Raw genomic sequence first — 28,000 nt, forward strand, 5'->3', positions numbered from 1 at the left:
TCCAATTACTGCAGTAGATTTTATTTACATTTAGAAATCCTAAAAGTGTATTTTTGAACTGTGCACAGAAACAATCTATTAAGCACTGGGACATGCAAAGACCAGGCAGAATGGCAGAAAATGCAAGAACAAATGGGAAGTAGACACATCATGAAGAACCGGGGGTGGGGTCCTGACAGGGTGGGCCGCGCAAGTGCCCAAGGTCTGAAACTGGCCTCTAAAAAGACGTGAAGCTGAATCATAAAAGTGATAAACTCCTTATACTGCGCATGCAAAGCAGCACAGGGTATAATCACTGGGGCTGCCCTCCCCCACCCTCCTGTCTCCCGACAAGACTGGTAGATTTAGACATTTATGGCAGGAGATGGGCTGAAGTGGAGCAAAACAATTCTCTAGCCCTCGCACTGCCACATGGGGGAATCAGACGGGATCTTCTCCTGAAGCAGGTGCTTTGGCTTCATTTCAGCTGGTGAGACTAGCGGTCGGAGGGGATTTGATATTGTCGTGCAATAACTTGGGAGTCATGATTTGTAGGATTTTCTCGGGTGTTCCAGTCAACAGCCAGGGAGCCGAGAGGCAACTCGCACAAAAATGCAACATCGAACATTTAAGACTCCACACACTGAACCCTCAGGATATAAAACCTCAAACTCAGATAATCCCAACATCTCGCGTGAACAGACAGTGCAGCTGGGATCGAGCAGACTCCTCCCTGGATCTCTCACACCAGGTTAAGTGGGAGACCCACTGCTCGGGTTCAGGAGGGATGTCTGACGCCGTGTACCCTCCCCGCGGGACGCCGTGCACTCGAGTGTTTTCAGACAGCCAGGCTGCTTGTTTGTCCTGGGTAAGGAGGGGCAGGTTTGCCTCAGAAACCAAATCCAGACTGCAGGCGGGCGGCAGCTTTTACCCATTAACATGATGAGGATTTCACCACCTGGTTAAACCGCCGTTAACGTTACATTCCTTTGGTGCTCATAACCAGTCAGGTCGTGAAGATCAACAGGCATTCTCGGTCTCCTGGTTAGTGGGCAAATATACAAGAAGGTAACAGTTTGTGGGAGGAGGGAAAGAGAACGGACCGAGGATCTTACTCACCACGAGGCCAAACTCAGGAGAAATGAGGGAAAGAAAATAAAAATAAAATGCTTCAACATTACAGTAAAAGCACGACTGTACATCCTTAAACTTTTAGCTTTTCCTCCCATTTTTTTAAACCTACATGTAATTTATCATTTATTTACTGAGAGAAATTGAGACCTGGATCCAGCCTTATTCCAACTTACAGAACTGCAGGGATCAGTGTGTCTCTAGTCAACATTTACTTGGTACTTGGGGTCTCAGAGAAGCTACATCCAACCCTGGCCATAATGCTTATTCACGGCCATGCTCGGTTAGATGTGGCACTGCTACACACAGAACTAACACTGTATGCTCTTGGCCGTTTGTACTTGGATTACAGCGGAACACAGCTGTGGAGGTGGGTGTAGTAAATCCTTCACTGTGTAAACCAAATAACTAACGTGACTGGGCTGCAGACCAGACACTGGTACCTGGGCTGGGCACATCTTGAAACTGAAGTCCCCACTTAGACAAATCAAGGCTCTGTGACTGCATACAATGCAAGACTATCAGGCTTAAATAGATGAGCAGTGTGTAGTGTAACTGTACACCTGGCTATGAAACACTGCACCAGGTGCGACCAAACACTCAACAAAAGGACAGGAGTTAAAAAGGAAACTGTGAGGATGTGGGGAAGATTAATGGCCAAGAGGGAGAACTGAATCACTATTCCCCCAGGTCAAATATGGGCCATTTCCACTTGTTCCATCTTCACTGCCGAGTGAGTGATGAATTATGCAGGTCTGTGGATTCATGTCCACCAGAACCTAAGTTAATGACCCCCTGCTACTCTGAGGCGGGACCCTCAGGGCCTGTGGAAAGTCCCTCCGACCCACTGTAAGGTTGGAAGAGTAAAGCAGTGACACCACAGGCAATTTCACTGCATTCACCGGTAGGTTTTCTGGTCGACCAGCTAGGATTCCCAGGACATCCACAAGACCGGGCCTCAGGATGTTGCCATGGCGATCGCAACTAACCAATTACACACACACAATTTGCATGAGCGCTCTGCGTTGCCCTGCACTAACTCACACTCCTCGTCACTTCTGCAGTCTCTAGCACCAAAGCAATTCAGCTTACTGCAACTTTTATATTACAGCAAGAGTTAGACATGAAGAGTTATTAAAAAAAACAAGAGTTTGATGAAGGTGCAGGCGTTGGGTTCTGTCCTAGGCTGTTCTCTTGGTGTGTATCAACAGGTCCCTCTGAAGTCCAGCATCGATGGTGGTAGTGGCTGCTCTCCCTGGGAGGGGGTCCGTGATTAGCGTCAGCTTGTTGAAGACCCCACGGCCAAAGTAATCCGCAATGACAGAGAATCCGTCCTTCGAACACTTCAACTGGGAAGCAAGCAGAGTGTTACATTTCATTTAAAGGAACAGACGCAAAGCATGAGATCAGTAACGCAACAGGATCAGTTAAACCAGGAGTGAGGGAACTCCAGGCCTCCTCTGATGGCTTCGAGTTAAGGCATGGAACAGATCAGAAGATCCCAGGGTCAATCCCAGTCAGAGTCAGCTGATCTCCTCCAGGACCTCAGCGGGAACGCTGTGCTCGACCCTGGGCTAAGGGAGGGAGGGAGGGGGGAGAAAAGGCAGCCAGAGTCCCAGTCCTGATCACTAACCAGTGATTCCTGCACAGGTGGATATCGGGCGAGACCAGGATCGGGATCGACTGCAATGGCTCTCATGGTCAAATAGTCTGTCAGCCTCCCGCGATAGACACGGCCCCGACGCCCGGAGCCTCCCGCGATAGACACGGCCCCGACGCCCGGAGCCTCCCGCGATAGACACGGCCCCGACGCCCGGAGCCTCCCGCGATAGACACGGCCCCGACGCCCGGAGCCTCCCGCGATAGACACGGCCCCGACGCCCGGAGCCTCCCGCGATAGACACGGCCCCGACGCCCGGAGCCTCCCGCGATAGACACGGCCCCGACGCCCGGAGCCTCCCGCGATAGACACGGCCCCGACGCCCGGAGCCTCCCGCGATAGACACGGCCCCGACGCCCGGAGCCTCCCGCGATAGACACGGCCCCGACGCCCGGAGCCTCCCGCGATAGACACGGCCCCGACGCCCGGAGCCTCCCGCGATAGACACGGCCCCGACGCCCGGAGCCTCCCGCGATAGACACGGCCCCGACGCCCGGAGCCTCCCGCGATAGACACGGCCCCGACGCCCGGAGCCTCCCGCGATAGACACGGCCCCGACGCCCGGAGCCTCCCGCGATAGACACGGCCCCGACGCCCAGAGCCTCCCGCGATAGACACGGCCCCGACGCCCGGAGCCTCCCGCGATAGACACGGCCCCGACGCCCAGAGCCTCCCGCGATATGGTCCCGACGCCCGGAGCCTCCCGCGATAGACACGGCCCTGACGCCCGGAGCCTCACGCGATATGGTCCCGACGCCCGGAGCCTCCAGCGATAGACACAGCCCCGACGCCCGGAGCCTCCCGCGATAGACACGGCCCTGACGCCCGGAGCCTCCCGCGATAGACACGGCCCTGACGCCCGGAGCCTCCAGCGATAGACACAGCCCTGACGCCCGGAGCCTCCAGCGATAGACACAGCCCCGACGCCCGGAGCCTCCAGCGATAGACACAGCCCTGACGCCCGGAGCCTCCCGCGATAGACACAGCCCTGACGCCCGGAGCCTCCCGCGATAGAGTTCCGATACCTGGTGCTGGAATTTCTCGTGAAGATCCTGCTTCTGCTCCTGGGCACGGATCATGTCCATGACTTTCCGGTTTTCTGGCATGCAGGTTGGGCATTCAGAGTCGTGTTCTGCATAACTCTCGAAGCAGTGCTGGTGGAAGGAGTGGCCACACAGGAAATGGACAGAGGGCAGTTCCAGGGGACTATTACACATGCTGCACTTGGGCTTCTGGAAGATCTTTGCACTGTCAACAGATGAACATCAAACCTGATAACAACTCCCTGCAGATTGAGCAGAGCGCAGCGAGTTTCGAGGCATACAGGCAGAAGCTTATACATGTTCTTAAGACTCTAACTTGCCGGAGGGAGCGAGTGTACAGGGGAGAGATTCATAGCCCAGGGACGGAGCTCCCCACCTCTCTCCACACATAGGCGGTTCTGAGCAAAGGCCGAGCAGCTGCTTCCAGAAGATGATCACAGTGTTCAGCGACAAACACCACAGCTGCCCTGAGACAGAGTTACACAGCCCCAAAACATTCGGAAAAATTAATGCCCTGAAGTTGTGCACAAGACTTTAACACAGTTCAGTTGTCCCAAGAGCGCGGGGCCATTAGAGAATGAGTTACAGGCTCACTGCGTCTGAGACACAATCAGAGCCCCTTGACTCCACTTTTGGCTTGTTAACATGCTCCAGGATTTATCTAACAATGAGCCCAAAGGAAAGGCACCGGGCCCGAGAGAGGATCTGATGTTTCGCCCACTTTATGCTCATTTACCTGCTCTTCAGTTCCTCGATCTCCTCTCGGATTTTCTTGGTTTCCTCTCGGTATTGTTTGATCTTTCGCTCATCCTCTGCAATGTGGTCACTCTCCTGCTGCAGCTTGTTAATGAGGTAATCCTTAATGACCGAGAGCGTGGCTGTGGAGTTATGAGCAAGCGTCTGCACAACTGGGGAGAAAAAGAGGGAAAAGCTTCAGATTCATCAACACTTACAAGAGGGCCTCCGCTTGGAAAACCTTAAGAACATCGGGGGGAAGCAAAATCTAGAACGGCTTTTAAAAGGGAAGTGGATAAATATTTGAAAGAAAAATTAAAAAAGGGTACGGGGAACGGGACTAATTGGAGCGATGCTCTTTCAGAGAGTCGGGTGCAATGGCCTGAATGGCCTCCTTCAGTGTTGTAAAATTGTATGATTCTCTGAACAACCGATTAAATATAAATCGTCTCAAGCAGCAATGTGCAGCATCCAGGAACGACTGGACAGGCAGAGGACCCTCCCCTCCGAATTTCTTCCTCTCCTCCGACTGTACAATCGTTTTTCCTCAGTTATCGTCTTGCGGTTATAAAGCCCAGAAATCAATCGCTCTGTTGGGATCACGAGAGACACAGACCTGCTTTTCTAAGGTTCAATGGCGATTTTACATCGATAGTAAATCTACACAACATTCTGAACTGGAGATCTCCAAACTGGGAGCTGATGACCCTACAGGCCCTGTGAAGTTACCAGGTTTCTGTCTGTCTGTCACAGGCCCAGTCAGTAAGCAGTGTCTGCACAGCTCAATTCTATATTTTTCTGCATTCATTGATTTAAGAGCAAGGTTCTTTCTGTTGCTGTAACCCAGCGTTGTCCAATACATTAACCACTGGCTACATCTGGTCAATTGGGAATCCAGATGTGGCTAATTGCAGTTCTGATGAAATAAAATGATCAATGGACACGTCGCTGGTCACGTGTTCTCAATAATCATTCGCAGGTGTATGTGTGAACTTTAACGGTTTTGTGCGTTTGTTGGTAAAATGGTAAGGTGAAGAGCAGAGTGTTTTTAGATCGTTGAGTGTTTTACTTCCTTGGTTACTGAGTGGTGGTTGATGTTTGATAAGTAAATATACACGTGAGAGTATATTTACCTGTATTGTGTGTGAGGCATTTTCTACTAAACTCAGTGCAAGTAGCTAAAACGGTGTCGCCGTAGCAACACCTGTGGTTGGTCAGTGATTTCTAATGGACAACACTGACGTAACCAATACACATTTCTGCGGTGACAATGCTGACTGTCACAAGTATGGATGGGGGTCTCTAGGAGTGCGTCAGTATTTGCCGGGGGTCCCCCGCACCGAAAAATTTGGAAACCACAACTGAAAATGGTCAGACCTACAAAACATTCACTCGTGAAACAGAGTTTAATCCAGTCAGTGGGCGAGTCCAGCTCTGCCCATGGACCGTGACACTGGGTGGGGACCAAGCAGCTGTCCCTACCTCAGGACACTATATGACTAGAAGGCTCAGCCTTACCCAGCAAAGGGGGCATGAGGTTGTTCCTGTCGATGTGCCTCAGCACACTGGTGATGTATTCCTTGCAATCCTCCTCCTTCCGTGCAAAGTATCCGAGGGCTTGTTCCCACAGACAGGCCTCCTGCTCACCGTATCGCTCACAGGTCTCGATCACCTTGGCGTACTCGTCGTTCTGCATGTGATAGTGCATTATCTGCTGGTACCTGAAACGGCAAAACGACTTACAACGGGGGAAAGAGAGCAGCATCTCGCCCACACCCACACACTGTCCACCCACTCAACCCCACAGCACTCCGGACATTCAATCCACAGAAAGACTTGCATTTATACAGCACCTTTCACAACCTCAGGACATCCCAAAGCGCTTCAAAGCCAATGAAGTACTTTTGTAGTCACTGTTGTAATGTAGGAAACACAGCAGCCAATTTGTGCACAGCAAGATCCCACAAACAGCACTGAGACAACGACCAGATGATCTGCTTTTTTACAAATTTTGGTTGAGGGATTGGCCAGGACATTGGAGAGAACTCCCTTACCCATCTTCGAACACTGCCGTGGGATCTTTTACCTCCACCTAAGGTGGCAGACAGGGCTTCAGTTTAACGTCTCATCCCAAAGACGGCACCTCCGACAGTGCAACACTCCCTCAGTACTGCACTGGGATTGTCAGCCAGGATTACATGCTCAAGTCTCGAGTGGGACTTGAACTCATGACCTTCTGACTCAGATGCGAGAGTGCTACTCACTGAGCCATGGCCGACACATTCTAACCAAATGCCAAGACCCTCTGGTTAGCACCATATTCCAGAGATTCCTGTGCTTTCATTTAAATCATAAATTTAACCACTGAATAATTTTTTTTTAAATTTCAAGCAAAAAATTTGAATTAACAGGAGATTAAATCTAAAACCCAAATTCTGTTCTGCTGGAATTTTAAAAAATGTGTTTTTTCACTTCCAATCTGGCTTTTTATGATCTCATTCAAGTTTTTGTTACCTCTAGACTCGACTATTCCAATGCTCTCCTGGCCGGCCTCCCATCTTCCACCCTCCATAAACTTGAGCTCATCCAAAACTCTGCTGCCCGTATCCTAACTCGCACCGAGTCCCGTTCACCCATCACCCCCTGCGCTCGCTGACCTACATTGGCTCCCGGTCCGGCAACGCCTCCATTTTAAAATTCTCATCCTTGTTTTCAAATCCCTCCATGGCCCTCGCCCTCCTCCCTATCTCTGTAACCTCCTCCAGCCCTACAACCCTCCGAGATCTCTGCACTCCTCCAATTCTGGCCCCGTGTATCCCCCCACTCCCTTCACCCCACCATTGGCGGCCGTGCCTTCAGCTGCCTCGGCCCTAAGCTCTGGAATTCCCTCCCTAAACCTCTCACCTCTATAAAACCTACCTCTGACCAAAAAGTCACTCCTCCTAATACCTCCTTTTCTGGCTCAGTGTCAATTTTTGTCTGTTTACGCTCCTAAGGGACTTCTTACTACGTTAAAGGTGCTATATAAATGCAACTTGTTGTTTTAAAAACCTGTACATCTGATCTTAGTCACTCCGCTGAGAATTTCATCAGTTAGAGTATAATTTCCAATCCCTTTGTCCCATGTTAGAAAGCGAGGTTTTCTTGAGACAGTGACTGGCGACTTCCAGTCCCTCCCTTGTACACTTTAAACTTCTGTTCAAAGACTGCCTGGTCGCAGTGTCTTGCCCCAGTGACCTCTCAAATTCTCTTTTCCTTATTTACTATCTGCCAAAGAAACCTACACAAATGTCTGCTCCCAGTCAGCCTCTGAGCAGCAGGTATAAAGTATTAAACACGGGACCAGGCGGTGCCTTTGTAACATGTAGGGTGCCACAGCAATTCAGAAACAGGGTTCAGAGCGTTACCGAAGAGATCCCATTCTGTACTCACAGTCGGCCCTGCTCATAGAGGTACAACACTCCATCTTTGAAATTGTGCATCTGACACAGCACCAAAGCCTTGTCAAAGACAGCCTTAAATAATCCACTCTTCAACAGGCTCATCGCATCTTCCTGCAGCCGTTTCTTTGCCTGATTGGGAAGTGAAATGAAATGACCGATTTAATAGAGAGCAAGAGACCGTGCCAGACAGAAGCTCAGGCATCATTACCAACTGACAAAGCACATTCACATCCAGTCGGCTGACCCTTCCTCCCCACCCATCATCCCTGCGGCTGTTGGAATCATCCACAATCTTCAGTCATCAACATTAGAAGATTATAGAATCATAAGAACATAAGAACATAAGAAATTGGAGCAGGAGTAGGCCAATCGGCCCCTCGAGCCTGCTCCGCCATTCAATAAGATCATGGCTGATCTGATCCCAACCACAAATCTAAAGAACACAAGAAGTCGGAGCAGGACCCGGCCACATAGCCCCTGGGCCCTCTCCGCCACCCACAGGGCATTGACCGATCCGAACTCAGCTTCATGTCCAATTTCCTGCCCGCTCCCCATAACCCCTAATTCCCTTTACTTCTAGGAAACTGTCTATTTCTGTTTTAAATTTATCTAATGATGTAGCTTCCACAGCTTCCTGGGGCAGCAAATTCCACAGACCTACCACCCTCTGAGTGAAGAAGTTTCTCCTCATCTCAGTTTTGAAAGAGCAGCCCCTTATTCTAAGATTATGCCCCCTAGTTCTAGTTTCACCCATCTTTGGGAACATCCTTACCGCATCCACCCGATCAAGACCCTTCACAATCTTATATGTTTCAATAAGATCGCCTCTCATTCTTCTGAACTCCAATGAGTAGAGTCCCAATCTACTCAACCTCTCCTCATATGTCCGCCCCCTCATCCCCGGGATTAACCGAGTGAACCTTCTTTGTACTGCCTCGAGAGCAAGTATGTCTTTTCTTAAGTATGGAGACCAAAACTGTATGCAGTATTCCAGGTGCGGTCTCACCAATACCTTATATAACTGCAGCAATACCTCCTTGTTTTTATATTCTATCCCCCTAGCAATAAAAGCCAACATTCCGTTGGCTTTCTTGATCACCTGCTGCACCTGCATACCAACTTTTTGATTTTCTTGCACTGGGACCCCCAGATCCCTTTGTACTGCAGTACTTTCCAGTCTCTCGCCATTAAGAAAATAACTTGCTCTCTGATTTTTCCTGCCAAAGTGCATAACCTCACATTTTCCAATATTATATTGCATCTGCCAAATCTCCGCCCACTCACCCAGCCTGTCTATATCCCCTTGCAGGTTTTTTATGTCCTCCTCACTCTCTACTTTCCCTCCCATCTTTGTATCATCTGCAAATTTTGATATGTTGCACTCGGTCCCCTCCTCCAAATCGTTAATATAGATTGTAAAGAGTTGGGGACCCAGCACCGACCCCTGTGGAACACCACTGGTTACTGGTTGCCAGTCCGGAAATGAACCATTTATCCCAACTCTCTGCTTCCTGTTTGATAACCAATCCTCCACCCATGCCAGAATATTACCCCCAATCCCGTGATTTTTTATCTTAAGTAATAATCTTTTATGTGGCACCTTGTCGAATGCCTTCTGGAAGTCTAAATACACTACGTCCACTGGTTCCCCTTTATCCACCCTATACGTTATATCCTCGAAGAACTCAAGCAAATTTGTCAGACATGACTTCCCCTTCATAAAGCCATGCTGACTTTGTCCTATTAAATTATGCTTATCTAAATGTTCCGTTACTGTCTCCTTAATAATAGACTCCAAAATTTTACCCACCACAGATGTTAAGCTAACTGGCCTATAATTTCCAGCCTTCTGCCTACTACCCTTTTTAAATAACGGTGTTACATTAGCAGTTTTCCAATCTGCCGGGACCTCTCCTGAGTCCAGGGAATTTTGGAAAACTATCACCAAAGCATCCACAATCCCTACTGCCACTTCCCTCAAGACCCTAGGATGGAAGCCATCAGGTCCAGGGGATTTATCCGCCTTGAGTCCCATTATTTTACTGAGTACCATCTCCTGAGTGATTTTAATCGTATTTAGCTCCTCCCCCCCGAGAGTCCCCTGTTTGTCCAGTGTTGGGATATTCTTAGTGTCCTCTACTGTAAAGACTGAAACAAAATATTTGTTCAGCATTTTTGCCATCTCCATGTTTCCCACCATTAATTTCCCGGTCTCATCCTCTAAGGGACCTATGTTTGCCTTAGCCACCCTTTTTCTTTTTATATAACTATAGAAACTCTTGCTATCTGTTTTTATATTTTTTGCTAATTTCTTTTCATAATCTAACTTCCCTTTCTTAATCAATCCTTTAGTTACTTTTTGCTGTCTTTTGAAGAATTCCCAATCTTCTATCCTCCCACTAAGTTTGGCTACCTTATATGTCCTTGTTTTTAGTCGGATACTATCCTTGATTTCTTTACTTAGCCACGGGTGGCTGTCATTTCTTTTACACCCTTTTTTCCTCAGTGGAATATAGAATGATACAGTGCAGAACGAGGCCATTCGACCCATCGTGCCTGTGCCGGCTCTTTGAAAGAGCTATCCCAGTTAGTCCCACTCCCCTGCTCTTTCCCCATAGCCCTGCAAATGTTTTCCCTTCAAGTATTTATGTAATTCTCTTTTGAAAGTTATTATTGAATCTACTTTCATCACCCTTTCAAGGCAGCGCGTTCCAGATCATCACAATTCACTGGGTAAAAAAAATTCTCGTCTCCCCTCTGGCTCTTTTGCCAATTATCTTAAATCCGTGTCCTCTGGTTACTGACCCTCCTGCCACTGGAAACAGTTTCTCCCTATTTACTCTATCAAAGCCCCATATAATTTTGAACACCTCTCCCCTTAACCTTCTCTGTTCTAAGGAAAACAATCTCAGCTTCTCCAGTCTCTTCACATAACTGAAGTAACTGATCAGGGTTCACATCCTGGGATGAAAGTCGTACGGTGCCAAGTGAGTTTAGACACTGGAATCAGCCCATTAAATTGGGAATCCTGCTCAGAGGCCACAGGGAAAAGGTGTTAGAAGAAAGGGAAATGCTGCAGAGGGGCAGCGAGGGTTGGTACTGAGGCTGGGATTGGCATATTGTTAGAGCAGAAATTGAGCATTTTAGCCCCTCTAACCCCACACTGTACCAGGGAGCCAAAAGCAGAAGAGTGTCCCATTGCCTAGCAGAAACAGTGGGGGGAAACTCATCAGTGTGTACGGGGGAAAGGCAAACAGTTCCAACCTGTGTCTCCTCCTCATGGGCCCAGTCCTGCAGCCGGAGTTCGAGCAGCGTGTCGTACACACCCTGCGGGGAGTTGGTCTGCACCTGGATCATATGCTCCAGGAACTCCTTCAGCTCCCGTGGGTTGTTGGCAAAGATCGGAATGAACTCCTCTGAATTCGCCTAAAAAACAAGAAAACACGAGGCAAAACTGTCAGTCACGCGAAACCTTTATAAATCACTGGTTCAGCCCCAGCTGGAGTATTGTGTCCAATTCTGGGCACCGCACTTTAGGAAGGATGTGAAGGTCTTGGAGAGAGTGCAGAGGAGATTTACTAGAATGGTTCCAGGGATGAGTGACTTCAGTTACGTGGAGAGACTGGAGAAGCTGGGGTTGTTTCTCCTTAGAGCAGAGGTTAGGGGGAGATTTAATAGAGGCGTTCAAAATTATGAAGGGTTTTGATAGAGTAAATAAGGAGAAACTGTTTCCAGTGGCAGAAGGGTCGATAACCAGAGGACACAGATTTAAGGTAATTGGTGAAAGAACCAGAGGGGAGATGAGAAGAATTTTTTTAAATATATATATATATACATACACACAGCGAGTTATGATCGGGAATCCGCTGCCTGAGAGGGCGGTGGAAGCAGATTCAATAGTAATTTTCAAAAGGGAATTGGATAAATACTTGAAAAGGAAAAATTTGCAGGGCTACAGGGAAAGAGCAGGGGGCGTGGGACTAATTGATAGCTCTTTCAAAGAGCTAGCAGAGGCACGATGGGCCAAATGGCCTCTTTCTGTGCTGTATCATTCTAGCATATTGAGGATGGGAGGTGACCATACTGTACTGTGCCAGTGCTGTACCTTGTCCTCGTATCGGCTGATGGGCTCTCTCTCTGCCTGGGGGTCTCCGCTGGGTCTGTAGTCCGTGCAGAGGATCTTCAGCAGCTCAGTGGTCTCGTCTGGAGCGTGATGCATCAGCGTTTTCCCGTATTTCTTCATATTCCTCTCTGCCTGGTCGAAGGGCAGCTTCCCAATATAGTGCAAGGCCTCCTGGTAGTTCTGTGAACACAGGAAACAATTCCAACTAGGAGGCAAATCCCTGGCACTCGAGCCCAGAGGGGAAAAAAAATAAAATCAGGACTTTAGAGCAAGGAGGGAACTTTTCAATCCTAAGGGTTAATAGATTGCAGACTTAGATCCAAGGAAAGATGTTGAATCGGACAGTATAAACAGGGTCAGGGTAGAATTAGATGCGTCTCTGGATAGAACACGGGTTGAAGGATAAAGTGGGGATGGTTTATGAAAAGGGAATGGACTTGTCGCCCATTTCCTCCTCTTAAAAATTTCTGCGTGCAATGAAAAAGCTCGTGGGTTTTTTGGGTGTGGGTGGGAGAGTGGTGATGGAGTGAAGTGCACAAGTATACAGTCTAACCTGAAATAATTCAGGGCCACATTCACTAACCATTAATTACACACATCGATTCCCACCAGTTAATCTTCCAGGGGCACGGCCAGAGTTAATGCACCATCTGCCAACAGACCTGGGTAACTGGGGGCACAGAGCAGGAGTGAGCACTAAAAGCCTAGCGCTCTGCGGAAGACTGAGCGCCCGTTTCCTTTAATGCGTTTCTTTCAGAACTGCTGGGCTGTGGGATTTTGAACCGAGGGTAACTGGTGCCGGACAACGACCTGCAAGATCGGAGGCTCACAGTCACAATGGAGAAAGCGACACAGAAACGGTCTCAGTTTTGGAATCACCTGACATAATACGGAGAGACGCAGGCCAGAAAGGGCAGCAGTCTGCACTGAACCTGCTGATTTCAGCAGGGGCAGCGGTGGGGACAAAACTAAAGGGCCAACCAAGGTTCTGCTCCTGATCACAGCCCACTGACCCCTGCTGGAAAATGTGTGTAGAAGTCAGATGAGAACACAGTTAGGGACATAAATGATGCTCTCCACAGTCAAATAACCCAACACTTAATGCCCAGCCTCTCACGGAAGAATAGACACGAGTGAGGCAACGGAGAGCACCCAACACCTCTGAAACTGCACCCCAGCAAAACACAGCACCCTCAGGAGGGAAGAACATTACGAGAGACTCTCATATCAAGCACACGCATTGTGGACCATGGCAGAGAAAGAGTTAAAGTACCTGGTAGGAACAGGAGGAGGCCATTCAGCCCCTCGAGCCTGTTCCACCATTCAATCAGATCAGGGCTGATCTGCACCTCAACTCCATTTACCCGTCTTTGCTCCATATCTCCTGATATCCTTACCAAACAAAAAAAAAAATCTATCAATCTCTGTCTTGAAAGCTCCAACTGATCCCCAGCATCCAGAGCCTTTTGGGGGAAGAGAGTTCCAGATTTCTACTACCCTCTGTGAAAAAGTGCTTCCTGAATTTCACCCCTGAACGGCCTGGCTCTAATTTTATTATATCCTCTTGTTATTGATTTCCCCCACCAGAGGAAATAGTTTCTCCGCATCTACCCTATCGAATTCTTTTAATCATTTTAAATACATTGATGAGATCACCCCTCATTCTTTTGTACTCAAGGGAATACAAGCCAAGTTTATGCAACCTACCCTCATAATTTAACCTTTTAGCCCCAGTATCACTCTGGTGAATCTGTGCTGCACCCCCTCCAAGGCCAATATATTCCTCCTGAGGTGCAGTGCCCAGAACTGAACGCAGTATCTCCAGATGTGGTCTAACCAGAGCTTTATACAACTGTAGCATCACTTCCTCCCCTTTGTATTCCAGCTCCCTTGAGAAAAACACACAGTGGTATGCAATCATTCTGAGGAAAGAGCAGCTGAAAGTTTGGAACGAGTTACCTTGATATCCTCGAGCTGTATCTTGAGGTACCACTCATGGTGGAAGTGCTTGTCAGCCAGGTAGACAGCGTGTTTGTAGTAACCAGCCTGGCGCAGGACCTTGATGGCAGTTTCAACATCAAAATGTACCTCACTCTCACTGGTCTGCAGTGAAAGTGGATAAAGAACAGGTTAACAGGCGAAGGTCTCCCCGATAACGAACTGCTTTCTAATGCTTCACTGCCATTTATTAAACAAAAGACTTGCGTTTAGCTCCTTTCACGACCTCAGGCGTTTTACAGCCAATGAAGTGCTTTTGAAGTGTAGTCATGTAGGAAACGTGATAGCCAATTTGCACACAGCAAGATCCCACAAACAGCAATGTGATAAACGACCAGATAATCTGGGTTTCTTTTTTTAGTGATGTTGGTTGAGGGATAAATATTGGCCAGGACACCGGGGAGAACTCTCTTGCTGAACGAATAACCACTTAGGGACATAAGGAACCTCTCGACTCCCCACTCACGTACCTGGCCTCAAACCCCTCTCCAACCGTGCTCGCTGACTAAACACAGCCACCCTTGCTCAGCACTTAACTTTAAATCACCGACAGCTCTGGCATCTTAAAGCAGCTCATCTCAAGTTGACTGTCGTTAAAATCGGGCAGCGACTCTCCAGCTGCCCCGCGTAAAATACACCGCTCTCTACCGTTTCATGTGATTAACAAGAATCGGATTTTCCTCACCAGGTGGGAAACTTCTTTTAACAAAATGTTTACTTTTGACAACTCAGTGTAACCTTACACTGAAATACTTCACCCTGCAGCAAGGCTGCACTCAACACTGGTTAAACACAGTAACAGTTTCAGGCAGGAGACGACCGTAGGCCCATCTATCCACAGTCTTCCCTTGCTGCATTTCTAATATTCCTGACCCCCATTTATTGACAAGAACCTGTCTAATTCCTTCTTGAAACCCATTAAGGTTTCTTGTTCCAGCCCGTGCCAGTAATTTGTTCCATATACTCACTATCGTTTTAGTAAAAAAAAATTCCTCTGCCATTTCCTATTTTCTTTTCTTCTTAATTTTTAAATATGACTCCTTTTACTTCAGTTCTCTACACAGCAGAAAAGTTTACTTGGATCCAATTTCTCCAAACCTTTCATAGTTTTAAACGCTTCTATTATATCCCCGCTCAGTTTTTTCTCTGTTCGAGAGGAGACACTCAGGGTCGCCAATCTTTCCTCACATGTCAATCCCTTAAGTTTTCTGATCAACTGTGCAGTTTTTTCTGTACCCAAATAACTGAATAGCCTTCTCTGTACCACATACAATAACTTCTTGCATTTATATAGCACCTTTAGCATAGTAAAACATTCCAAGGCGTTTCACAGGAGCGAAATCAAACAAAATTTGACACCGAGCCACAAAAGGAGATATTAGGACAGGTCAAAGAGGTGGGTTTTAAGGAGCATTTTAAAAGGAGGAGGGGTAGAGAGGTTTAGGGAGGGAATTCCAGATCTTAGGGCCTGGGCAGCTGAAGGCACGGCCGCCAATGGTGGAGCGATTAAAATCGGGGATGCGCAAGAGGCAATAACTGAATCCCCTCGAATAACCGAATCCCCTCGAATAATTCAATACCTTTTTTAAAATAGGGAGATCAGAACTGCATGCAGTACTCCAGATGTGGTCTCACCAGGGCCAAATACAGTTTTAAAACGACCGCTCTGGATTTGAATGTTATGGCAGACATTCTGGTTGCTTTATCATCAGCCTGGGAACATTATGCTTATGGTTTTAATGATGTGTCCACTAAAACCCCCAGCTTTCTCTCCTGCTCCAATACCTCAAGTACATTCCCACTAAGCACATAATCCACATCGACCTTCCCGCTGCCAAATGCCAAGACCTTCCATTTCCCGGTATTAAAGTGCATCTGCCATTTCTCCACCCACCGACTGAGCTTGTTGATACACGTCTGGTCTTCAAAACTTTCTACCTCCTCCAAGTGGTCTGATTAAAGACGCAGGTTATGGCCTCGTCTTGTCCCATCTGCATGTCAGCAATTCCACCTTTCGCCCTGTGGTGCTGGCTCCAGTTCAGGGATCACTGTGGTCTGGATGCACCATCCATTGCTGATGCTGTAAACGCTCGTTCCATGATTAATAAACACGGGTCAGATTTGAAGGGTTGGGGGAAGGGGTTGGAACTAGAGACAGATTCTATTCTGTGACTAAGATAGAACAGGTTCCTGGGCACCACGCCCTCTCCACCACTGCTCAAACCATTCCCAAACCAAACAAACAGCTTTGCTTTGGGACTCCAGCTCATGAAATTCTGTGTAAAGTCTCAAGAAGCCACAGGATGGAGGAATATTTACGTTTCTCCATTCTGAATCGGCCGGCTGGTTCTGAAGGTTGGGGACTGACGGTTGGTGGGAAGGACAGCGATGGGGAGAGGGAGGGAGGAGAACAAGGCGGGGAGAGCAGGAGAGGGGGAAGAGAGCTGATGTTTACCTTGATGAACTCCTCGAGTTTGGAGCTGTCCTTCAGTTTGGTGTAACAGTTGAGGAGGAGTGTTGTGTGATCCTCGTTGGCCAGTGACTGGCGGTGCAAGGCCTGCAGGTATGCCGTTAGGTTGTGGATCCGCTGTGCATCCAGAAACTTCCGTATCACATAGGAGGGCTCGAGCTTTCCGATAGTGCTGCGGTCAGTAGTGAGAAAGAGATTTTCTGGTGTAAGGAAATGGTCACTCACAAACCCAATGAAAAGTGTGAACTGGCTCAGCTCGGCTCGTGCCCACAGGACACGTTCTCCTCTCTGCAGGGCAGAGGCGGAGCTGGGTTTAGCCGACTTGGGCGGGGGGGGGGGGGGGGGGGGGGGGTGGTGGTCGAACTTCAGATTTGGCCGACCAGGAATGAGGCCGAGCTGGACTGGGGGTAACGCCGACTCACCCGGTCCAAGGGACGAGCTGAGAGCTGCACAGACCTGGAGGCCAAGGATGGCGAAAGGGTCCTGGCAGCGGAATGGAGGCCTCCATTTGGTTGACCACAATGATGGGGGGAGGATTGGGGTTATGACCCCCACTGGCTCCGCCCCGAAGGGTGGCAATTCACGCTGGGCTGTTCCACACGTACCAACTGCCCAAAGGCTGTTCTTTATCTGTGAGGTAAGACAGCTAGTCACCAGGCAATTCGCCTGTGGAGGGCATCGAAGCCATGCCCTAGCCCATCTTCACCAGACGCTCATGCACTTTGTAGAAGTCGCTGGATTAGGACTTTTCCTCTCCCGAGACCACGGTCCACTCCCAGCAAGTGCTTCTCCCCATTAAGCCGTCAGAGGAGGTGTCTAAAGTGGGCCCTGCAACTCTGGGCTATTTACTGATTATTTTTAAAACCTGTTGGAAGGGGTTTCATTTCTACAATGTGCCCGTGGATTACGAGGCCTCCCATTAGGATGTGTTGAGTGCCCGCGGGTACCCGAGTCGACCCAGATACATACCGTATGTACTGCTGAATGGCACCATCGTGATCCCCTTTCACGTACAGGTGGTCACCATATTGTCGGAAGATTTCCGCGAGCCCGTCGTTATCCAGATGTTGGCTTTTTGCCAGATTGATCGCCATAACAAACAGGTTCTTCTTAAACAACATCTGTCAAAGAGGAAGGAGGTCTCGTTTAACAGGAGCAAACCGTTCCCTCGCGATTAAACGCGCCAATGCACCGGATTGGTGTAGTGTCAGGCGTGGCTCAGCGGGTCGCACCCTGGCCCGAGTCAGCAGATTGTGGGGTCAAACCCCACTCCAGAGACTAGAGCACAAAATCCAGGCTGACACTCCTAGTGCAGTACTGAGGGAGTGCTGCACTGTTGAAAATGCCGTCTTTCAGATGAGACATTAAACCGAGGCCTCGTCTGCCTTCTCAGGTGGGTGTAAAAGAGCCCACAGCCACTATTCGAAGAGCAGGGGAGTTCTACCCAGTGTCCTGGCCAATATTTAACACTCAACCAACATCACAAACAGATTATCTGGTCATTATCACATTGCTGTTTGTGGGATCTTGCTGTGCACAAATTGGCTGCCGAGTTTCCTGCATTACAACAGTGACTACACTTCAAAAGGACTTCATTGGCTGTAAAGCGCGTGGGACGTCCTGAGGTCGTGAAAGGTGCTATAGAAATGCAAGTCTTTCTTTTTCTTTTAGACAATGTGCTCCAGGGCGCAATTGGGCATTTCACCCGTGCTCCCGGAGTGCTGCGGAGCAGGCTCGAGAGGCTCTGTGGCCTGCTCCTGCTCTTCCTCCCGTTCCTCCTCCTGCTCTTCCTCCCGTTCCTCCTCCCGCTCCCCCGCCCGCTCCCGCTCCTCTGCCCGCTCCTCCGCCCGCTCCCGCTCCCCCGCCCGCCCGCTCCTCCGCCCGCTCCTCCGCCCGCGCCCACTCCTCCGCCGCCCGCTCCCGCGCCCGCTCCTGCTCCCGCTCCTCCCCCGCCCGCTCCCGCTCCTCCCCCGCCCGCTCCCGCTCCTCCCCCGCCCGCTCCCGCTCCTCCCCCGCCCGCTCCCGCTCCCGATGTTCTCCCCCGGTGCTGCAATGCTGCAGGACCAGATGCCCAGCACTGCCTAATGCTCCCTCCAGTGGTAAGAACAGGAAATGCATCATTTCAGTTTACTACACAGGCTCACGGGATTTACACACAGAAAGAGGAATAAGCCAATCGCTCAGCTTCAGCTCGGTCATTTTTAGCTCAAATTCCAAGATTCTCTCACTTTATTCAGGTCTCCCCTACACTAAAGTCGACCGTACCTACCCGGTCAATTCCTTTCGTTATTTCAATGCATAAAAAATCCTAAACCTTAACAGCAACAACTTGCATTTAAATAGCACCTTTAATGTAGAAAAATGTCCCAGAAGTGTAATCAGACAAATATCAGTGCTGAGCCAAAGGAGGAGATATTAGGAGAGGGGTGACTAAAATATTTATTGCCTATCCCTAGTTGCCCTGAGAAGGTGGTGGTGGGCCTTCTTTGAACTACTGGTAACGGGTTTGATACAACTGAGGGGCTTGGCAAGGCCACCTCAGAGGACAGGTAAGAATCAACCACGTTGGTGTGGGACTGGAGTCACAAAGGCCCAGACCGGGTAAGGACGGCAGGTTTCCTTCCCTAAATGGACATTAGTGAACCAGTGAGGTTTTTACAACAATCCGACAGCTTCATGGTCACTTTTACTGAGACCAGTTTATTTCAAATTACTGAATTTGAATTCTCTAGATTATTAGTTCAGTAACAACCCCTAACTCTAATGGGAGTGCACTACTCCTGAGCCAAGCTGACATGATTCGTATTGTGCAGTTTGTACAGGCACCTCTGTAAAATACACACGATTAGCCTGCTGCTCTTTCGAATTTCTGCCTTTTGCTGATCACCCCTTGCATTCCCACGTCAGTACCTCCAGTTTTGTCTGCGTGTCTTTCTCCTGCAGGACGCTGATTTTCCGATCGCCGGTCAGTACGTAGAGTGATCCCCACTCCGCCAGCACGTCAATGATGTCATCGAACACCGCCGTGTATGCGATGAACTTATTATCCAGGTCGTAGATGGTGAGTATCTGCTTCTCCGAGGGCTGTCCATTACCACCAACAAAATCTGTTCTGGAAAAGATGCAGCGAGTGTTGAGATGGACAGCTGGGGGGGACTAAAGCAGCTCACCCCTCACCGTCGAGCAAGCAAAACAATTCCACTTAAAAACACAAACATTTGGAATTTATTTGCTCCCTGATTAGGGTCACGCACCCAGAACTTGTATAAATGACGTCAACAGCTGGAGTGAGGTTTGAACCCTCCACCTTTTTTTTAAAATTTATTCTCGGGGTGTGGGCTTCGCTGGCAAGGCCGGCATTCATTGCCCATCCCTAGCTGCCCTTGAGGTGGTGGTGCTGGGCCTTCTTTGAACCGCTGGTAGCGGTTTGATACAACGGAGAGGCAGGTTTCCTTCCCTAAAGCTCATAATCTCACAGCTTGCCACTATGAACAACGAAAGCAATGACGCTCCTGCCCCATTCTGGCCTCCTTCACTACCACATCCCTCCGCACTGCTCCAGCCAACACCTGGAATTCACATGTACTTGACCTGCCCGTGAACCTCTGCACTGGAAACGTAACATGTTAAGACACTAGGCCACATGTTCAATTTTTAAAATCCGTTAACTCTGCTTCCTTCACAATGCAGAAACCACAAGAGGCTGGGGGCTGGGACACTGTCCGCTAACTCATACAGCACAAGATCAAATCCAGCCCAGAACTGGTGAAGATTTCACCTCCCCTTTGGACGTTCAGGGAAGATTATAAAACGGAGTCTCGTCAGTGCACAGACCACCCAGAACTCAGCATCACTCAGAGCCACACAAGGTCAGCGGGTATGGAGAACAGAAGTGTCACATGAAGTCTTGATGAACCTTTATAAAACACTGGTTCGGCCACAGCTGGAATATTGTGTCCAGTTCTGGGCACTGCACTTTAGGAAGGATGTGAAGGCCTTAGAGAGGGTGCAGAAGAGATTTACTGGAATGATTTCAGGGATGAGGGACTTCAGTTACGTGGATAGACTGGAGAAGCTGGGGTTGTTCTCCTTGGAACAGAGAAGGTTGCGAGGAGATTTGATCGAGGTATTCAAAATCATAAAGGGTCTAGACAGAGTAGATAGAGGGAAACTGTTCCCATTGGTGGAAGGGTCAAGAACCAGAGGGCATAGATTTAAGGTGATTGACAAAAGAACCAAAGGTGACATGAGGAAAAACTTTTTGCACAACGAGTGGTTAGGATCTGGAATGCACTGCCCGAGGGGGTGGTGGAGGCAGATTCAATCATGGCCTTCAAAAGGGAACTGGATAAGTACTTGAAACGAAAAAATGTGCAGGGCTACGGGGATAGGGCGGGGGAGTGGGACTAGCTGGATTACTCATGCATAGAGCTGGCGCGAACTTGATGGCTGAATGGCCTCCTTCCGTGCTGTAACCTTTCTATGATTCTATCAGTGCAGCAGGAGGCACTCCGAGTCGGGGTTTCATCATTAATATACTCTGTATCTAACCCTGTGCCTGCCCTGGGAGTGTTTGATGGGACAGTGTAGAGGGAGCTTTACTCTGTATCTAACCCTGTACCTGCCCTGGGAGTGTTTGATGGGACAGTGTAGAGGGAGCTTTCCTCCCACGTGAGGGAGTTTTATCTGCTGCATATTCCTCACTTGCCTAATCTTGTCACCGGATCCATTCCTAACTCTCCAGCAGTCGTCCTTCAAATTCACGTGCTGATTTTTTAAATGAATCGGTGATGGTCTAAAGCTCAATTCTAACAGCCTCCTTAGACAGGATATGAAACTATCCGCATACTTTGGCGCCTTCTTTTCCTTCGAGACGATGATCAGGTAGCCTCGGTACCAGTGAACGATCTGCTTCTGGCCGTCGAAAGCAAAGCACGGTCCTCGCTCGTCGGGCTGGTACAGATACACGCAGTCATCCCCCGCAACAATGAACTGGTTGTCTTGCGAGGGGTCACAGAGGGCAGAACAGTGCAGGCTGCAGCCGTGGTTATCGAGCTCCACCGCCGGGAAATCTTTCACTGAAACGTTGTACGACTATAAGAGGGTAAACACAGTGAAAGAAAGGACTTGCATTTATATAGCGCCTTGCACGACCTCAGGATGTCCCAAACCACTTCACAGCCAATTAAGTAATTTTGAAGTGCAGTCACTGTTGTAATGCAGGAAATGCAGCAGCCAATTTGTGCACAGCAAGATCCCACAAACAGCAATGAAATAAATGACCAGATCATCTGTTTTTAGTGAAGTTTGGTTGAGGGATAAATATTGGCCAGAACACTGGGGAGAACTCCCCTATTTATCTTTGAATAGTGGCCATGGGATCTTTTACCTCCATCTGAGAGGGCAGACAGGGCCTCAGTTTAATGTCTCAACCAAAAGGCAGCACCTCCGACAGTGCGGCGCTCCCTCAGTACTGCACTGGGAGTGTTGGCCTAGATTTTGTGCTCAAGTCTCTGGAGTGGGACTTGAACCCACAACCTTCTGACTCGGAGACAAGAGTGCTGCCCACTGAGCCACAGCTGTCACCTGTATAAAATTTATATCCTGCTCCTCCCACTGCTAAACACGCTGGACCTCCCTAGGGTACAGTTTCTTGTGCCAGCAGCTCTCACTCAAGTGATCGGTCTTTGTGTGACAGCACAGACAGCGAGCGCCAAGAGGGCGTTCGAGAATTTGGAGGCAACACTGCCGAGCCCTGAGCGGGTGGTCTCCCCACACCACTACACACATGCTCTTTCTGGCGGGAGTCCCTGGGTACTGATCAGGAGCAGGAACCCCGCGGATTATTCACTCTGTTCTAGTGCGGAGACACTGAGGCCAGATTTTGCACCACCTGGCTAACTAGACACAGACCAGAGACTGAACTCGAGACTGTCTGGCTCAGTCCCACACCAGACGGCACAGCCATCAACTAATCAACCAGGGAAAGAGCTACTTTGCTCTGTCGGTCCTTCGCATGCTACACGGTTATTGTGTGAACAAGGGAGTAAACACAATTCATCGACCCTCAGATCCCATTACTGGGTTGTGATTGAAAGAGGATTAAATGCCACTCAGCTGCTGTATCCCCCTCCCCTCCCCCACCCCCGTCCTGGGGGAGGAAGGGAAGGGAATTATCGCTTTTGTTCGCCATTTCCCACAGTGCAAAACGCATTCCTCACACCCCCCAATCTCACAATATATAAAAGCAAATCCCAATCACCTTGACATTCTCCGTAGTAACCACAAAGAGATGGGTCTGTTTGCCAGACTGTTGGAACCCAAGGCCCGTGATGGGGTAAGTCCCCTCCGGTATAACGTCGGTTTTGCTGTGTCTGTCGCGAGTGATGTCCCCTTTCTTCAGAACAACACTGCCATCCGTGAATCCTGCACAGGACAGAGTGGTTGAGGCAAATAACAGAGATGCATTTAAGGGCAAGCTAGATAAGTACACGGGAAAGAAAGGAACAGAAGGGTTTGCCGATAGGGTGAGATGAAGTAGGGAGGGAGGAGGCTCGTGTGGAGCACAAACACCGGGATAGACCCGTTGGGCCGAATGACCTGCTCCTGTGCTGCTAATTCTATGTAACAATGGGAAGAAATCCTGACTCTAGAACAGGGAGAGCCACTGATAATGTTTTAAGTCAGATTTTGTGATGGTGGTGGGGTGGGGGGGGTTTAATGACGAGCGAAGTCTTGGTGAACGGGTGCCCCACGGACCAGTGATGCCCCAGTCACTCCCTGGCCTGTGTGGAGCGAGCGGACCTCAGCGAGCAGCGCGATACGCCAACAGCGGTTCTGGTACTGGCGATTACCGATTGCCATGTAGTTGAGGTTTTCGTGGACTGTGAGGCACGAGACTTCCGTGGGCTTGTTTCCTGGAATTGCGGAAAATATCCGCGTGCACAGAGGATTCCCGCTGCTATCTCGCTTCTCCAGGTTCCAGACCTTCACCTGGATGGTAAAGGAAAACAAAATAAAACAGATGAGACCCAGAAGCTCGTGGTTTATTAGAAAGCCAGCTGACTGATCCACTCCCCGACAGCTCCAACCGGCAGATCGGCACACGTACAAATCGGAATTGTTCTGAAAACACTTTTATTCTCAAAGCACCAGAAGTAAACGCACAAACACCAAGGACGTGCCCGGGGCAGGGCACATGATCGATATACAACTGCTCGACCTCTGTACCCAGGCCTTCTGCATGGAACAGATGAGCTTCTGACCCCCATAGCCGCTCCATCACCAAGTCCGCCTACTTCCACCTCCGTAACATCGCCCGTCTCCGCCCCCGCCTCAGCTCATCCGCTGCTGAAACCTTCATCGCCACCGGGCTCAACAATTCCAATGCTGACCCGGCCGGCCGGCCTCCCATCGTCCACCCTCCGTAAACAGCAGCTCATCCAAATCTCTGCTGCCCGTATCCTGCTCACCCATCACACCAGTCCTCACTCACCTACATTAGCTCCTGGTCACAGCGTCTTCAGTTTAAAATTCTCATCTTCATGTTTAAGCTATAATAATCTCACCCTTCCCGATGTCTGTAACTTCCTCCGGCCCTAAACCCACCCACCCCTGAACTCTCCATTCCTCTGACTTTGTCATCACTCCCCCCACCCCCGCCTTTCATCCCACTATTGGCAGCTGTGTCTTCAGCCACCTGGGCCCCACACTCTAGTATCCTCTCCACCTCTCTCCTTTAAGGCCCTCCTTAAAACCCACCTCTTTCACCAAGCTTTTGGTCACCCCTAACACTTCCTTGGCGCAGTGTCCATCTTTTCAGATTATGCCTCTGTGAAGCACTTTATAGGACCTCTATATAAATGCATCTTCTTGTTGCTGAATTAGCTCTCAGCCAGTGTACCAGTACCACACTACTTGCCTCAGTGCCCCGGGATTACCCTAGCCTGGTGCACACGGACATCAGGCGAGGCAGATGACCCCCCCCCACCCCCCCCACCCCGCCTCTCCCAATCCCGCCAAAGGGTGAGGCACTGAGGGGCAGGCAGTGCCTGTGGAACCCTGACCCAGGGCCCTCAGGGGAGGTGAAGAGAAAATGAGAACGGGGGCAGGATGAAAGGAAAAATTGGTCAGCCAAGGTCACTGAGGACCAGGGTAGCGCCCTGGTTTATCAGCCACTACTCCTCTCACACATGAACTGGGGCATTCATTCATGGTCCCAGCCCTGTCGGCTCATTAACCAGGTTTACGGCACTCACCAGTGGGTTGATCCCTGGCTCGTCCTCTCCCACCGAGACCAGGATACTGTGCTGTTTGAGTTGGTACAGGTGCGTAACGCGAAGCTTGTAAGCCTGGAATGAGCTGAACTGCAACGTCCGTGTCAGGGACCAAATATTCCCCTCGATATGTGCCCGACCGTTAAGGAACTCATTGATTAGAATCTTAGCAAAACTAATATCTACTGGGGAGGAGACGGCCCCACAAAACAGGCCATGAATAATAATCAAAACTAATCTGAACAATGTCAGAAAACTTTGTGCTCTCGCTGGCAACTATTCTTTCAAAATTGACCAAAGACAGTCAACCACGAGCACCTCGAAAGAGAGTGAAGCAGTTTTCAGATGTCAGCAGTAACGGAGAACCCTCTGTCACTGTTGAAAACAAGCTGACATCTCCAACAGCAGCAGAGCCCGCGATGCAAGAATGGGACGTTGCTCTTTAGGGTGCCAGAACAGAGGGCAGCGAGATACTGGAGAACACCATCCACAAACTCCACTAGATCAGCCTGCCTGTTCTCAATCCCCAGTACAGGCCTTGGAGAGGGGGCAAAGGAGATTTACCAGAATGGGGTACCGGGGATGAGAGACTAGAGAAGCTGGGGTGGTTTTCCTTAGAGCAAAGACGGTTAAGGGGAGATTTAATAGCGGCATTCAAAATTATGAAGGGTTTTGATAGAATAAATAAGGAGAAACTGTGTCCACTGGTGGGATGAGGAACCAGAGGACACGGATTTACAGTCAAAGAACCAGAGGTGAGACGGAATTTTTTTTTTTACACAGTCTGGAATGCGCTGCCTGAAAGGGCGGTGGAAGCAGTTTTTCAAAAGGGAATTGGATAAATATTTGAAGAGGAAAAATTTGCAGGGCTATGGGGAAAGAGCAGGGGAGTGGGATTAATTGGAGAGCTCTTTCAAAGAGCTAGCATAGGCACGATGGGCCGAATGGCCTCCTCCTGTGCTGTAAGATTCTAGGTTATTGATAAAGCACCAAACCAGGTACAGAATAAATATCTGACCGACCGCAGGCTCTTGTTTGATTTCTGATTTAACGCACGGTCACATCACAACCCGGAGGAGCAGTGGGGGCGGCCCGGGGTCACAGGACGCGGTGCCCGGGGTGGTTCACTGTTTAACCCCCGTCACCCAGGCGGGGTCTGGAGCGGCCGCGTTAGTCGGGGCTCGGGGTCCCCTTCGGGTGAACCCATTCCCTGCCGTTTTACCCCCAACTCGCGGGCGGGCGGGCGGAGCGACGATCCCCGGGGTTAAACGTGGAGATTCCGCTGGAAAAAGAGTCAATGGACTCAGGCGGGGCGGTTACCCGGGGCCGGGCGGTCACCATCCCGGGCAAACCCGCGGCTGCACCGGGGGAAGGAGGAGGAGGAGCGGCCCTGACTGGGACCCAGAGCAGCCCCCGGGACTACCTGACCCGCTTTAAGGGCAAGGCCCCGGCCTCTCCCCCGGGCCCCGGCCTCTCCGCTCCTCCCTTCTCCCCCGGGCCCCGGCCTCTCCTCTCCTCCCCCGGGGCCCCGGCCTCCGTTGAAGGATATCCCCCAGCACCACGCTGCCTCTGCCGCTGGTGCACACGCTGATGGCCGAGTCCCCGGGGCAGCGTGAATCCCTGCCCGGCTCCCCGGGCTCCTTCACCGGCTCCTTGTCGAAGAAAACGAAGCGTCTCCATTGCAGAAAGGCGGCCATCTTGCACCGTCACATGACCAACACACGTGACCATGAGTTGCCTGTGTCATATGACCCTCCTTAAAGGGACCGCACTCCCCTGGTTGTGGTCGCCTGAATGGCCAAAGTCTTTCTACAAGACAGCCCCCAATGAGCTTGTTTAAACTGCGCTGAGTGAGTTTTAAAATTAATTGCCCAAGATGTGGGTGTCGCTGCCAAGGCCTTTATGTGACTCCAGTCCCACACCAATGTGATTGATCCTTAATTGTATCGCTAGCTGCCCTGAGAAGGTGGCGGCGGTGGTGGCGGAGGCGGAGGTGGAGATGGCGGTGGAGGTGGAGGTTGAGGAGGTGGTGGTGGCGGTGATGGGCCTTCTCCTTTGAACTGCTGGTAATGGTTTGCTACAACTGAGTGGTTTGCTCGGCCACTTCAGAGGGCAGTTAAGAGTCAACCACGTTGGTGTGGGACTGGAGTCACATATAGGGCAGATGGGTAAAGACGACAGGTTTCCTTCCCTGAAGGACATTAGTGAAATCCTGGAACTCCCTTCCTAACAGCACTGTGGGAGAACCTTCACCACACGGACTGCAGTGGTTCAAGAAGGCGGCTCACCACCACCTTCTCGAGGGCAATTAGGGATGGGCAATAAATGCCAGCCTCGCCAGCGACGCCCACATCCCATGAATGAATAAAAAAAAGTTGTGTTTTTTCCACAATATGACCGCTTCATGCTCACTTTTACAGACTTTATATTTCTAGAATTTAAAAAAAATTGAATTCAAACCTGCAAACTTCCATGGTGGCATTTGAACTCATGTTCTCTGGTTTACTAGTCCAGTAACATTACGACACTATCATACCCATTAAAGAAATAGTTCCTGAATGTAAGGGCATTGCAATATTATGAAAAAACACATCAAGTTGAGTATATCCATGAAGAGGATTTCCACATTTTTGCCAATCTTATGTTGCTATTTTCCCTCTCCCAGTTTCTGAGGCTCCTCTTCCTGCATAGTCAGTTTTGAGAGATGGCCGTCCTTGCTGCCCCCGCCCCCCAGTTACATGTGTCATTTGATGATTATGAGCCAGCTTCTTCTTTGGAGGGAGGAAAGTGTAGCATAGGGACTTGTCCCATACGAGCACACATATGCTATGATGATGAGGAGCACGTGCTTGTCCCTTGAAGACAAGCAGAGGCCTCCGTGGCAGGCAGCATAAGTTGACAGTGGTTAGTTTAGATGGTGCTCAAATGTTTTGAGATATTTGCTTGTAAATTAGTAAGTTTCCCTGGGATTGGGGTGCTGAGAAAGAGCATGAGGCAGAGTGAGTGCAGGCAGTACACAGGGTAGGTGATGTGTATTGGGTGTGGGGTCTTCATGCAGTAAGAAGACCAAGTCAAAATATTGATCGCAACTTTTTTTTATTTGATCATGGGATGTGGGCGTCGCTGGCGAGGCCAGCATTTA

At 49.8% G+C, this 28,000-nt stretch overlaps 1 protein-coding gene across 1 annotated transcript; it reads right to left on the bottom strand.

The window, feature by feature from the left end:
- Positions 1–26,569, bottom strand: vps11 (VPS11 core subunit of CORVET and HOPS complexes). The gene is made up of 16 exons (XM_067970843.1): positions 26,403–26,569; positions 24,841–24,984; positions 23,437–23,575; positions 22,845–23,008; positions 21,432–21,676; positions 19,493–19,694; positions 17,552–17,703; positions 16,568–16,754; positions 14,074–14,217; positions 12,097–12,294; positions 11,256–11,417; positions 7,981–8,120; positions 6,067–6,269; positions 4,550–4,721; positions 3,796–4,018; positions 1–2,459 (listed from the first exon to the last, which is right to left on the bottom strand). The coding sequence occupies exons 1-16, from the start codon at positions 26,553–26,555 to the stop codon at positions 2,292–2,294; spliced, it is 2,796 nt and encodes a 931-aa protein (XP_067826944.1). The 5' UTR covers positions 26,556–26,569; the 3' UTR covers positions 1–2,291.
- Between the last annotated feature and the right edge of the window lie 1,431 nt (positions 26,570–28,000).

This window comes from Heptranchias perlo, chromosome 33, assembly GCF_035084215.1.
Source record: "Heptranchias perlo isolate sHepPer1 chromosome 33, sHepPer1.hap1, whole genome shotgun sequence".
In the NCBI taxonomy this organism is placed as follows: Eukaryota; Metazoa; Chordata; class Chondrichthyes; order Hexanchiformes; family Hexanchidae; genus Heptranchias; species Heptranchias perlo.

Bases quoted from the DNA above. Each gene is read 5' to 3' on its own strand.
- vps11 (XM_067970843.1), bottom strand. From the start codon at position 26,555: ATGGCCGCCTTTCTGCAATGGAGACGCTTCGTTTTCTTCGACAAGGAG. The intron at 17,704-19,492 runs GTACTGACGTGG...CCTCTTTGACAG, and splicing joins ACACGCAGACAAAACTGGAG to ATGTTGTTTAAGAAGAACCT. The intron at 11,418-12,096 runs GTACAGCACTGG...CTTGTTTTTTAG, and splicing joins TCAGCCGATACGAGGACAAG to GCGAATTCAGAGGAGTTCAT.